General features: G+C 42.5%; 1 protein-coding gene across 3 annotated transcripts in view; it reads right to left on the reverse strand.

The window, feature by feature from the left end:
- BCL2 (BCL2 apoptosis regulator) overlaps positions 1-4801 on the reverse strand; it is a 143307-nt gene extending 138506 nt beyond the window's left edge. The window contains exons 1-3 of one of the 3 annotated variants that reach the window (XM_081324787.1): positions 4707-4752; positions 4010-4320; positions 2905-3758 (exon numbers count right to left, since the gene is read on the reverse strand). In XM_081324787.1, coding sequence (XP_081180913.1) covers positions 2905-3438 — 534 coding nt within the window. In that variant the 5' untranslated portion in view covers positions 3439-3758; positions 4010-4320; positions 4707-4752. Of the gene's footprint in view, positions 1-2904; positions 3759-4009; positions 4625-4706 lie in introns of those variants that run through there. The other 2 variants (XM_081324788.1, XM_081324786.1) reach the window with 2 other exon arrangements.
- Positions 4802-13634: the final 8833 nt, after the last annotated feature.

Here is a 13634-nt window from a genome sequence, read left to right on the forward strand (position 1 = left end):
AACTGTGTTAATGGACATTGTGGGTGATTCTTGAAAGATGGCCATTCTCACTTTAATAAAAGAGTGCTGCTAATTTTTTTGGAGAATAATTAGTCACATTTTGCACTTTTAGAAAGATCTAAAGAAAATGGTAACTGTACAATTGTGTACTTCTAATTTAGAGGGGAAAAAAGTTTAGGATAAATGATCGAGTCGTGGTGGCGGACTGGTTAGAAGGCAGTACTGCAGGCTAATTCTGCTGACTGCCAGGGGTTCAGTCCTCACCGGCTCAAGATTGTATGCGTGCAAGTTCTCGAAATTCAAATATTATATCTAATATTTGCATTAGAGTTTTCCAACTAAAAGTACATGACATGCATCAGCTTATGGGTAGCAAAGCTGCATGAAGGGATGTGTCTATTTATTCTCTCCTAAACAATGCAGGCAACTTTAGGTATAGGATTAGGCTGCTAGTCCTGTCATGTTATATTCCTTGTATAAACAAAGATAATGCATACATTATTAACTGTAATATAAAAAAGATGCTATATTGACTAAAAATGAAAACCCAGGAAATTTCAAAATGGACAGTTATTTGATGTATATAGCATGTGATGAGCATATGATTGATTTGAGTAATATAAAGGCTTCACTTTCTAGACCCAACTGACTCAATAAATATGTCTTGGGTATTTTTGTTCTCTATTGGTTTATAACTTGTCTTCTAATTTCTTCAAACATCCCAATTTCTTCCATAACAACAGAAGCATGGCATATACGGTTAACTCAGAATTGCTTTTTTGGGGAGGGGGGATTCCCTACATTTTTGGGAGGAGGAAATGGGTGTTATAAACCAGGGGTCCCCAACCTCCGGTCCATGGACCAGTACCACGCTGTGGCATGCCAGCAACCAGTCCGCACAAACAAGCAAAACCCCATCTGCAAGATGCAGGCAGCACACAAAACCACGCAGTCTCTGGTCTGTGGAAAAACCTCTCTCCACGGAACCGGTCCCTGGTGCCCAAAAGGTTGGGGACCTCTGTTATAAACAGTTGATTATAAAATCCAAGTAAAATCACTCTTGTACCCCTTTTCTTCCTATGTTTTTAATTCTACTTTGATTCTACTATAATTCATTTTATCATGCAGACTTTCTACTTGTGCACTGAACCTAGCAAAAATTTATCAGTTTAATATGTTAATCCAAGATGATAACATGTTATAGTTAATAAGACAATATTTATCTGTACAAAGATATTTAGTTTATATTGTAACAGGTGGGAAAAGGTACCATTATTTTCGACAAAATTGTTCCTTCCTGAATCCACATACTTCTAAACTACATGCACAATTCAGTGAGGTAGCACCTTATCTGACTTAAAAAAAATTAGTGTTCAGAAAAAGTATTATTAGACTCATGAAGTTTAGACACTATAGCCAAGCACAGCTCTCTTCCTACCATGTAGAATTCTAATGTTCTTTAAACTATCACAATTAACAATCAAAGAATTAAAGGAAATGCACCTGAATGTTAGTCAAATAATAACATACTAAAATATATTAAAATGTTATTGCATCTTTGCCATCCCAGACATATTACCAAATTTCTTTACTTGTATAAGCTGTTTTATATAAGCTTAACTGCTTAAGGTGGCCCTTATAAAGAACATTTATCCACACACTTAATAAGGACCAGTGGCGTAGCGTGGGTTGTCAGCACCCGGGGCAATTTGCGCCCCCTAACCCGGTGACGTCATGGCACCGCCGAAAAGACGCGCCCCGCAGCGGCGTAGACTTTCCAAGAAGAGTCGCGCGCATGCGGGATGCTTCCGGGTCCCTCTCGAGGGCGGCTGGGCGGGGCTCCGACCTGCAAGAGCCGCTGCATTCAAGCTCGCACGTGAGCCCCGCTAAATAAAGCCACGCATGCGCATGAAGCTAGGCCAGCCGGCCGGCGGGTCCATCTTCGCTCGGCCAAGCCTGCCGGGGCGCCTGCGGGGCGCTTGCGGTTGGCCTGAGCCTGGGCGGAGAGTTGGGCGCTTCTATTTATTTTATTCAGTTTATGTGGCCGCCCATCTCACCTGCCAGACTCGTTTCGCTTTGCAAGAAAGAGCAGCTCAAGAGCGGAGCCAAGCCGACTCTGTGCAGCCCTTGGGGCTCCCTGAGCAGCTCAGTGTGAGTGCGCCCCCCCAGATGTTGCGCCCGGTGCGGCCGGCCCCCCCTGCACCCCCACGCTACGCCACTGATAAGGACTCCAAACTTAGAATAAGTCATAAATAATTGAAGTAGGACAGAGTTATGGGGGGGGGGCTTGCTTTTTTTCAGTCTGTTTTTTTAAAAAAAATACACTGCACATGCCATGATTAGCGACTTCATTGCTAACTTCTCTCTCCTCTGATTCACTTGTGACCTCATTTACCAGCAACTTTCACGACACCCAGTGAATGACATCAGTGACTAAGTATTGATTAAAACAAGATAGGGAGTATTCCCTCTGACTAGAAAGAGCACAGCTCAACACAGCCATCAGGAAACCAAAAGGAATTGCATGCCAATATTGCCGGAACACCTTACTTTCTACATTGACCTTGGTAGGACAACTGATGTTCATTCAAAGTAAAGCAAGATGGTGAAAACATGTGTATTTCGTATCCTGAAATGATCTTGCTGGTAACAGAAGATCAATATTATGGTACATGTCAATAACTAATCAATGGTAACAGGCTGTTGCATTTGGTCTGCAAGAACTGAATTGATTGAAACCATTGTTCACAGATTAATACCAATGACGTTCCCAAGTAGAAAATACTAGTCATGGCAAGCCGCACTCGATTCTACTGCAAATATGTCAGTGAAGTGAACCTGAACTAGTGAGATTACTATAGCTTGAAAAGGAAACACAGTCAAAGAACACAACCAGCCACGTACCCAGCCTCCATTGTCCTGGATCCAATTGTGCAGGTGCCTGTTCATGTACTCAGTCATCCATTCAGCAATACTGTCCACCAGAGGCGACATCTCCCGACTGACACTTTCCACACACAGCATGCCACCAAATTCAAAGAATGCCACAATCCTTCCCCAATTTACTCCATCTCGGAACAGCTCTTCCACAACAGCCATGAAATGACTTCTGGCCGTGACTGGAGTCAAGTGCAGTTGACCAGACATCTGGGTAAAGTCCCGCTGATACCTCCGTGAAAATTCATCACCGGCTTGGCATAGTGTGGAATAAACAACGTGGGGTACAGGATGTACTTCAGTGGCAGCCAAGTTACTAACAGCAGCAGAAGGTAGAGACACCAGCCCTCCAAGAGCAGGAAAGGTCCCAACAGCAGAAGAAACATTTTCTCTGTCTCCACTGGCAACCCAGTCATATCCTTTCTGTGACAGCTTGTAATGGATGTACCTCAGCACTATCTCCCGGTTACTGTAATCTCTTATCCCAGGATGAGCCATCATTTACAACAGAATGCTGGGAGGGGAATAAAAAGAAAGATAAAATGTCCCCCTCCCCACCCAAAAATTAAAGCAGCCAGTAATAACAAGTGCCAGTGTTATATAGCATCCAGTTCCTTTATTGTGTGTCGTTGTTCCATTTGTGGAGGTGGAGGTGAAGTCCTTAGATCTTAAATGTATTTCTGTCTTCCCAGCGTCTCTTCTTTCGTATATGATAGGGGATGGAGACCAGAGTCAAAATGAAGCCAATATTGTATTCCACATGTAATATTTACTGTAAAATTAATGTTCAGAATCCTTCCTTCCTTTGGGTTGAAATACATCTAAAAAGAAAAAGAAAATCAAATATCCTTTTCAAAATCGGGTGCTTATTTTTCTCCATTCTAGATGCTGATCTAGTATATGGAAGAAGATGCTGTGCATACATTTCAATTCTCCTCCCTCCCCCTTCAAAGTGATTTACAGATTAAAGCAGCTTCCAATGCAAATTCATGTAAAGCACGTTTAACAAAACTCTTATTTTTTTCATCAAGAAAAGTTAACATGAAGTAAATTCCCTGTAGAAAATACTTACTGGAATTAGAAATGTTCTTCCCTCTCAACTGTCCTTACAGGCTAAAAAGCAAACAAAAAACTTCACAGGTCTCTTAAAATATTACATATAAGGATTTTTTTTGATGATTCCCCCCCAAAGGGGGAAAAAAATAAAGAAGCAAAAGAGGCCTTCAGCTCCTGTTGAATTAGTTTGATTTCCCAAAATATTCCTTGGATTTCTGTTTGGATGACATTTCCAAAGATATGTCAGAGAGCTCACAAATCCTGGTTCTGAACTTCAGAAAGGAGACCAAGCCAAAACAAGAGGCAGAAGCGGGGTAAAAATAAATTCTGAAAAGCATCCGAGAAATGCATTTTTCAGTTTAGGCTTCTGGAATTAGTAGGGTGCCCCGGTGCCACAGACCGTAGTTTCATTCAGACAGGGATCCTGAACTCAATACACCTAAAACCATCATCACCAATCACCATCCTTCTCTGAAATTATAACAACACCCCCCCAATACACACACACCACACACACACACACTACTCTTCTTCGCTGCTTTAACTCCAGGAGACAGACAGACAGACCCACATCCCTAATTGGGAAGAAGCCAATTAAGTAGGAGGCAACAAGCCAAAGAGAAGAATTTGTCTGAAGTATTAATTGATCCTAATTATTCCCCCCTCTCTCTCCCCCCCCCCAACCCTCCCTCCCTCCCCGGTGCCCTTGGTACCCCGGGCAGCCTCGTTAAAGCTTCCTAGTCACGAGGCGCCTCCTCCTTCTCCAGCGTCGGCTCCAGATTGGATGTGCTGCGTTCGGCGCGGAGGCTCCAGCTGCCGACGGGGAGGTCTCGGCGGCGAGGGAAGGCATAGTCAATGCAGCCGCACACGGGGAGGAGACAGAGGAGGGGAGCTCCTAACGCTTCAGGCTCGGCAAATGGGGCGGCCTTTCTTCTCTAGCCCCACCTCGCTCTTCATTCAAGAAAAAAAAAAGGCGGGGTGGGGAAGAGAAGAGAAGACGCAGAGGGAGGGCGCAAACTCTCGCCTTTTTCGCCGCCGCTGCCGCCCCGGACCAGGCTTGCACGGCTTTGCGGCTGAGCTGCCTTTAACACACACACCCCCCCACACACACTCTCCCCCGAGCTTGGAATTGGTGTGCTTCTTCGCCGGGGCTTCAGGCTCCGGGGCTGAGGGGTGGGTGGTCCACGATGGGAAAGGGTGGACTAGGGCAGTGTTTCCCAACCTTAGGAACTTGAAGATGCGTGGACTTCAACTCCCAGAATTCCCCAGCCAGCTATGCTGGCTGGGGAATTCTGGGAGTTGAAGTCCACGCATCTTCAAGTTCCTAAGGTTGGAAAACGCTGGACTAGGGTGTGTGTGTGCGGGGGGGGGGGGAGTCAGGACGTTCCCCTTGGCTGCTTTTCCTTCGTTTTTATTGTTTCGATGGGGGTCGGTTTTTGAAGAGGTGCTGGGCGAGGCGGAAGAAATTGTATTCCAAAGCGCCTCTCCAGAGTTTTTATTATTATTATTATTATTCCATTTTATATCCCGCCCGCCCTTCTCCGAAGACTCAGGGCGGCTTTACAAACTTAGCAGTAGCCTTCATTCTATTTATGTGCCTGCTTATTAGGGCTTTCACACACACACACACACACCCCAAGCGGCATTATTACAAAGTCAGCTTAATTGCCCCCAACAATCTGGGTCCTCAAGTTGTTGTACTGGCCGGGCAATCGCTGCGGTAAGTCAAAAGGCAGCTTTAGCTCCGAAGATGAAGAAGAAACTTCGAGGCCGAGAAAGAAGAGGAGGCAGACTTGTCCCGAGACCACCCCGTGTAGCCCCCCCCCCATGGGAGCTACAACCGCAACGCATCTCCAGCTTTGGAAAAATAAAAAAAAATGTTGGACTCTAAAGCGGGGGGGGGGGGTAAGGAGAGTAATAATGGTTGAGGGAGTGTGCTATGTAACATCCCAGCTGCCAAGAATATGCGCGTCCAGATTTATTTATTTTTTTAGCCAAGTTTAGAAAGCGTCCCCCCCCTCTTTATCAAACAGCGAGGCAAATGTAGCTGCGTCTACAAAGCGCGCGCGGGGGGGGGTCTCTGCCCTTCATAGTTCCTAATCAGTTTGAGGCAGGCATCTCTCCGCAGTAACACCGATCCCCGCCCCGCCCCCACCCCTTTTGGGGTCTCCCAGCAAAAGTTGCCCCAAGAAAATCAGCGGGGGTGCGGAGGGGTCGCCGTTCGTCCGGGCGCGCGTATTCGAAAATTGTGTGTGTGTGTTTGTGTGAGAATATTATTTGTATCCATAGGGTGCCCCCTGCCGTCCAGCCCGAATGCCTTCCGCAGGCTGGAATCTGTCCTTGAATCTCCTTGCTCAGTTTATTCCCGCCTTTTCTTGAAGGGACTATGGAAAGATTTGTTGTGTATGCTGTCAGCAGTGCTTTTTTTTGTAAAAGAAAAAGGTGCCGGAACTCACACGTGTCATACAACCCGCCTTGCCTACCCTACAAGGTTCCATCCAAAAAAGGTGCCGGAACTCCGTTCTGAGCGTTCTATGAGGAAAAAAAGCCCTGGCTGTCAGCCTGTGGGTGAGAAGAGCTGTGCAGTTTTCAGCTGGTGGAAGGCCCCCAACCAAGCACTTATGTTCTGGGTCTTGTCATAAAACATTTCGGTCTAGGGTAGTTTATGCACATTACATTCCAACTCTTAACAAAGCGTTCTCCAGTATTAAAATAGCAGGTAAAGGTTCCCCCGCACATGCGTGCTAGTTGTTTCCGACTCTAGGGGCCGGTGCTCATCTCCGTTTCAAAGCCGAAGAGCCAGCGCTTGTCCGAGGACGTCTCCGTGGTCATGTGGCTGACATGACTAGACGCCAAAGGCGCACGGAACGCTGTTACCTTCCCACCGTAGTTGTCCCTAGTTTTCTACTTGCATTTTTACGTGCTTTTGAACTGCTAGGTTGGCAGAAGCTGGGACAAGTAACAGGCGCTCACACTCTGTTATGCGGCACTCGGGATTTGACCCGCCAAACTGCTGACCTTCTGATCGACAGGCTCAGCGTCCTAACCCACTGAGCCACTGTGTCCCTTAAAATAGCAGAGGTTGTTGTCAAATCCCAGTTCTTATTGCTGTTCAGTTCTTCTGTGTCCCCTTCCTCCTGCCCTTCACATCGTTGAAAATAAGTTGATAAACATTATCAGATAATTATCTGGAAATAACACTGTAAAATCTCTTATAATTTAGGCCAGCAATGGCAACCTTATGACATGGGTGTTAAGGCGATAACACGCCATGGCATTTTGGGTGATATGCCAGCGTTCATCAACAGCTGACTATTCTTCAAAGTTTGCCCCATTTTTGCACACTTCGGAAGCTGCGCAAGAATGAGATGTTCTGCATTATCTCTAGACATTGTGCAAGAGGGTCATGCTTTTTCGCACATACTCCAAAAATGCATGAGAACGGAATGAGTTTTTGATTGATTTTGGAGGTTGCAGAAGAGCAGCATGGCTGGCTCAGGAATTCTAGGAATTGAAGTCCACGAGTCATAAAAAAGCCAAGGTTGCCTATCCCTTGTCTAGTGTGATCGGGAGCAGCCTTGGGTAGGCTAGAGTGGTATGTCAACAAAAAGACAACGTCACATAAGGGTACATGGCAGATCCTGAGGGCTGCTGGGCAATCATGCTATTTCCCTAGGCTCACGGACCTTGGGAATGGCACAAGGTGGCCCTTTTAAGTGGCTGATCTGGCATTAGGGCTGAGGTTGAGGCCTGAGTCTCTACTTTAGGCCCAGCCTCAGAGCTGCCACAGAGTGCTGATGTTCAGAGTGGGCTTAATGGGGATTGAGATAGAGAATTGTTTCTCTTTTGTTGGGGGGGGGGAAGGTGTGGCACACCGGAAGAGTCAAATTAGGCATTTTCCAAATTCTGACACACAGAGTCGAAAAGCTTTTCCACCACTGATTTAGGGCGCAAAATGCTCAATTAAATATTAATAGCTTGATTTATAACACAATATTAGATGGCCTAATATACAGATAAACCATTCTGCTTTTTTAGCACTCTGAATAGAAAAGCAGAAAGGTATACTGTATTAGGCCATCTAACTGTTGCAAATAACTTTTGGAGTTTTCAAGATTCGCCATATCTTTCAAAAATCTTGGAGCACCAGGGGAAGTACCTGAGGATTGGGAAAGGGCTGAGGTGGTTCCTGATCTTCAAGAAAGGGAAAAAACCCCAGGAGACTACAGACCAATCAGTCTAACATGAATACCTGGGAAGATCTTGGAAAAGATAATCAAAAAACAGATGAGAACCACATCAGCCCTTTTCCAATCCGAAGGGACTTCCCTGGTGCAACAGGATTTTTGAAAGATATGGTGCAATGGTTCTGAGATAACATCTGCCAGCTCCTTCAGAAGTCTGGGATGTAATCCATCAGGTCCTGGTGATTTATATTCATCAGAATCAGACAGGTGTTCTCTTACCATTTTCTTGCTTACTTTAATTTTTATTTCTTTTCTGTCTTCTACAGTTATGTTTTTGGTAGGTTGGTCTATAGTTTCTTTTTGTGTGAAGACTGATGCAAAGAATGAGTTAAGCAGCTCTGCTTTCTCTCCACTGCCTATTACTTTCTTGCTATCTTCTCTCTTTAATAGACCAACTGTTTCCTTGACTTTTTTCTTCTTATTTACATGTTTTATATTTTATTAGCTTTAACTTTTGTTAAAAGTCTTTGTTCATTCTGAGCTTTTGCTTTTCTGACTTCATCTTTGCAGATTCGGGCTATCTGCTGATATTCTGCCTTAGTTATGTGTCCCTCTTTCCATTTTTTTGTACTTATCCTTTTTGTCTTTCAGTTTATCAGAGAGATCTTTGTGCAGCCATGCTGGTTTCTTCTTGGAATTCTTGTTTTTCTTTTTCAGTGGTATTGTGTTGAACTGAGCTTTTATGATCATATTTTTCAGTTTTCCACACTTCTTTAGCTGTTTTCCCCTTTAGGATTTTTATCCATGGAATTTTTCTTAGCTCTCTCGGGGTTTGTTAAAATCAACTCTTTTAAAGTTTAAGACACTGGTTGGATTATATTGTATTTGCTTGTGTTTGCATTATACTGTATCCCAATATGAGACATGGTCACTTTCACCCAAAGTTCCGGTAACTTCAACTTCTTCTATTACTTCTTCTCTGTTAATAAGAATTCAATCCAGCTTTTCCTCTAGTTCCTCCCTCTACCTCTACTTTTGGATGATAAAATTGTCAGCTAAATTGGTTAGGAATCTGTTTGATCTCCCACTTGCTGCAAAGTTTGTCTCCCAATTGATATCAGGGTAGTTAAAGTCTCCCATTACTACTGAATCTAGATCTGAATTTATATTTCAGTTAGGGATTTGCCACAAAACTAGACACTCAGAAATGAATGCAGGGTTGAAGACATGCACTAAAATGACAAAAGCAGGTGTAATGTATTGGGCCTTTTACTTGAACTGTTTTCACGTCTCTTTGAATGCTGCTTGAGATTGCTTAATCAGATTGTCTGTGTAACGGTCGCTGGCTGCCCAGACATGCAGTCTCCAGGACGATCATTGGTTGGCTCTGGGGCAGGAATAGGTTCCTTCAAACCTATTGGCCACCACCTAGTGGCCAACCATATAAGTAGCTGCATAGAAGCCTCGGTTATCAGTTGTGTTCCTTGACTACAATAAAGCAATGTTCCTGTTTGAACCCTCTCGTCTCGCCTCCTGCTTCCAAGAAACCCACTACACAACAGCAAGTATATGTCATGATGCAATTTCTTCCCTTTTCACCATGTGACATGACCTATATACAAAAGGGTAGAGTTTGCATTGCAATGGTGCAGTGCTGCTTTCTTCATTGGTGAAGACACCAACACTGACATCTCTGGGTGGACTCCATCTAAACTAGTCTATTATATGTCCCCCCCAAAAAAAGAGGAAATGCATAATAAAAAAGAGCACCAAATTGCATAAAAACACCTTATATTGTTAAATATGAATATATGCAACTTTAAAATATATTTTTAATAAAAGTAAAATTTATCTTACAGTGCAGAAGATTAGGAAGCATCTTTGCCTGATGTTATCCATAGATCAAATTGCCAATATACGCTGGATCATGGAGAAAGCTAGAGAGTTCCAGAAAAACATCTACTTCTGCTTCATTGACTATGCTAAAGCCTTTGATTGTGTGGATCATAACAAACTGTGGCAAGTTCTTAAAGAGATGGGCATACCAGACCATCTTATTTGTCTCTTGAGAAACCTATATGTGGGCCAAGAAGCAACAGTGAGAACTGGACACGGAACCACTGATTGGTTCAAAATTGGGAAAGGAGTCCGGCAAGGCTGTATACTTTCGCCCTGCCTATTTAACTTATATGCAGAGCACATCATGAGAAAGGCAGGGCTAGATGAATCAAAAGTTGGAATTAAGATTGCCAGAAGAAATATCAACAACCTAAGATATGCAGATGATACCACTCTAATGGCAGAAAGTGAAGAGGAACTAAAGAGCCTCTTGTCGCGGGTGAAGAAGGAGAGTGCAAAACTTGGGTTGAAACTTAACATTAAAAAAACTAAGATCATGGCATCCGGCCCTCTCAATTCCTGGCAAATAGATGGGGAAGAAATGGAGGTAGTGACAGATTTTATTTTCCTGGGCTCCAAGATCACCACAGATGGGGACTGTAGCCAATAAATTAAAAGACGCTTGCTCCTGGGGAGGAAAGCCATGGCAAATCTAGACAGCACACTAAAAAGCAGAGACATCACCCTGCCAACAAAAGTGTGTATAGTCAAGGCGATGGTCTTCCCAGTTGCAATGTATGGCTGTGAAAGTTGGACCATAAGAAAGGCTGAGCGCCAAAGAGTTGAGGCCTTTGAACTATGGTGCTGGAGAAGACTCCTGTGAGTCCCTTGGACTGCAAGGTGATCAAACCGGTCAGTCCTAGAGGAGATCAATCCTGACTGCTCTTTAGAAGGCCAGATCCTGAAGCTAAAACTCAAATACTTTGGCCACCTAATGAGTAGGAAGGACTCACTGGAGAAGAGTCTAATGCTGGGAAAGTTTGAGGGCAATAGAAGAAGGGGACGACAGAGAATGAGGTGGCTGGATGGAGTCACTGAAGCAGTAGGTGTGAGCTTAAATGGACTCCAGAAGATGGTAGAGGACAGGAAGGCCTGGAGGAATGTTGTCCATAGGGTCACGATGGGTCGGACACGACTTCGCAGCTAACAACAACAACAACATCCATAGATTAATCTCTAAATGAACCTCTTCTGTATGGATTAGAATAGGGCAAGTTCTTCAAGTAGCACAGGTTTTTAGCCCTTTGTATAGGGAATTGCACCAGTTAATAAGAACTTAGCTCCCAACAATAAAGAAAAAGAAGGTCTGGTCTTTTTTAAGTAAGGAAATATGTATCTTGTTACTCATAGGCATCTTGTTATTGATAGTTATGGTACATTTTAAGTATGTAGAAAATATAACAGTTGTCAATGGTTCTATAAAATAAGGAGAGAGAACTAGCTCGCTGAAGCAGAATCTGCCTCTATAAAGTTAACTCTTTTCTTAAACCTAAAGCAAATAAAATATCCAAATAATGAAAGATAACTATAGTGACTATACAATCATTATTATTATTATTTTCAAAAACGCATTTTTGTCTTTTCTTCTTCTTTTTTTGTCATTTAACTTTTACCATACAAATGGTACCACTAAATGCAGTCTTTCACATTCATGTGAAAGATATGGAAGTTGAATTGTCTTTTTTTACATATACTGTTTGATTGTAGATATTTTAATTGGGATATGCTTTTTTGTAATATTTTCTGGCGTTGCTCTTGGCTTTTCCTTTGGAAAGCAAAATTATAAGCATAAATAATTCAGTTCTTTTCTTCTTACAAACCTTTTTCAGATTTGTCCTTATTTTTTTTCCAAGAAAATATGGTCATTTATTTTGTTTTATCCTTTTTTTTTAGCTCTTACGCTCAAGCTGATTATCCCAGACTTTTTGAAATGTGCTGCCAAGATGTATGATTACCTTTGCCTTACTGCACTCAACTGTAGATTGCCAGCCTACTTTTTCTCATAGCTTCTGTTTCTCTATTATTTGAAGAAAAAGAAACAGAAGTAGAAGACACTTTTAAATAAAAAGAATCTTATCTCTAATTTACAGTTTACTTTGTACTTAATCTCTCAGATCAGGGTGCCAATCATTCTAGCACTCAAAGGAAAATAGAAGTCTCCATACTTCTGAATACAAAAGGCTTCAAGTTCAAATTCAGTTAAAAGAAAATGGGGGGGAAGCTATGAAATGCCAGATAGCTTAAGGGAAGACTCCTCTTTTGTTCACTTGTTCTGCCAATACTTTGCCAATCTAAATATTATAAGAGTTAACGACTAAAAAGTGTGTTTGTGATTATCTTGAAGAGGAGTGGACTTTAATGTATTTTTCTTCATTACTGATGTATAACCTTTTTTTGTTCTCTTGGGTAATGTACCTATTACAATTATCTTTAAAACCAAAGCAAGTAGTGATATTTCATGGAAACTTGAAGGCAGAATAAATGTGTAGACATCGACTTTTATCAAGAATTTTGCTTGGAACTTTGAATGCATCTGGTTAATATTGTTATTGTTGGTACTTTTCAAAGAGCTTGATTGGAACTGTATTTTTCCATAGCATATTTCCCCATTGTATTATGTATTCCAGTTTGGAGAATTTTATAATAATAATAATAATAATAATAATAATAATAATAATAATAATAATAATAATAATAATAATAATAATAATAATAATAATAATAATAAAGTTGGAAGGGACCTTGGAGGTCATCTAGTTCAACCCCCTGCTCAGGCAGGAAACCTTATACCATTTCAGGCAAATGGCTGTCCAGTCTCTTCTTAAAAACTTCCAGTGTTGGAGCATTCACCACCTCTGGAGGCAGGTTGTTCCACTGGTTAATTGTTCTAACTGTCAGGAAGTTTCTCCTTAGTTCTAGGTTGCTTCTCTCCTTGACTAGTTTCCATCCGTTGCTTCTTGTCCTGCTTTCAGGTGCTTTGGAGAATAGCTTGACTCCCTCTTCTTTGTGGTAGCCCCTGAGATATTGGAACACTGCTATCATGTCCCCCCTTGTCCTTCTTTTCATTAAACTAGACATACCCAATTCCAGCAACCGTTCCTTATATGTTTTAGCTTCCAGCCCCCTAATCATCTTTTTTGCTCTTCTCTGTACTCTTTCTAGAGTCTCAACATCTTTTTTACATCGTGGTGACCAAAACTGGATGCAGTATGCCAGGTGTGGCCTTACCAAGGCATTGTAAAGTGGTATTAATACTTCAGTAATCTTGATTCTATCCCTCTGTTAATGCAGTCTAGAACTGTTTTGGCTTTTTTGGCAGCTGCAGCACACTGCTGGCTCATATCTAAGTGATTGTCCACTAGGACTCCGAGATCCCTCTCACAGTTGCTACTATTGAGCAAGGTACCACCTACTATACCTGTGCATTTGGTTTTTCTTGCCTAAATGTAGAACCTTACTTTTTTCACCATTGAATTTCATTTTGCTAGTTAGCGCCCAATAGGGTGATCACATGACCTTGGGACACAGCAACGGTCATAAGTATGAGCCAGTTGC

This window comes from Vipera berus (assembly GCF_964194415.1).
Source record: "Vipera berus genome assembly, chromosome: 3".
Lineage (NCBI taxonomy): Eukaryota > Metazoa > Chordata > Lepidosauria > Squamata > Viperidae > Vipera > Vipera berus.